Raw genomic sequence first — 361 nt, 5'->3', positions numbered from 1 at the left:
CGCCGCTGTCCTGCTGCAGTTGCTGCTGCGCAGCCTTGTCTTTGGCCTGGCGCTTCATTTTGTAGCGGTGATTCTGGAACCAGATCTTGACCTGCGTGGGTGTCAGGTGGATCATGCTGGCCAGGTGCTCGCGCTCCGGCGCCGACAGGTACTTCTGTTGCTTGAAGCGTCGCTCCAACTCGTACACCTGCGCCTGGGAGAAGAGCACCCGGCGCTTCCGGCGCGGCGCGCTTGGCAGCGGGGCCATGTTCTTGCTCACGTCCCCCAGCGAGCCCAGGCCGCCCATGCTGCTCATGTTCATGCCGCTCGCCGGGCCCATGAAGCGGGAGACTGTAAGCGACAAACGCACAGCGTCGGCCGG

The 361-nt window shown here is 64.8% G+C and overlaps 1 protein-coding gene across 1 annotated transcript in view; it reads right to left on the bottom strand.

Moving 5' to 3' along the window:
• NKX2-1 (NK2 homeobox 1) overlaps positions 1-361 on the bottom strand; it is a 2,793-nt gene that overhangs the window by 399 nt on the left and 2,033 nt on the right. Inside the window, exon 3 of the mRNA XM_027773381.1 lies at positions 4-330. Coding sequence (XP_027629182.1) covers positions 4-330 — 327 coding nt within the window. The remainder of the gene's footprint in view (positions 1-3; positions 331-361) is intronic.

This window comes from Tupaia chinensis, unplaced genomic scaffold (assembly GCF_000334495.1).
Source record: "Tupaia chinensis unplaced genomic scaffold, TupChi_1.0 Scaffold000350_1, whole genome shotgun sequence".
Classification (NCBI taxonomy): domain Eukaryota; kingdom Metazoa; phylum Chordata; class Mammalia; order Scandentia; family Tupaiidae; genus Tupaia; species Tupaia belangeri.
This window is presented reverse-complemented; position numbering and strand designations above follow the sequence as displayed.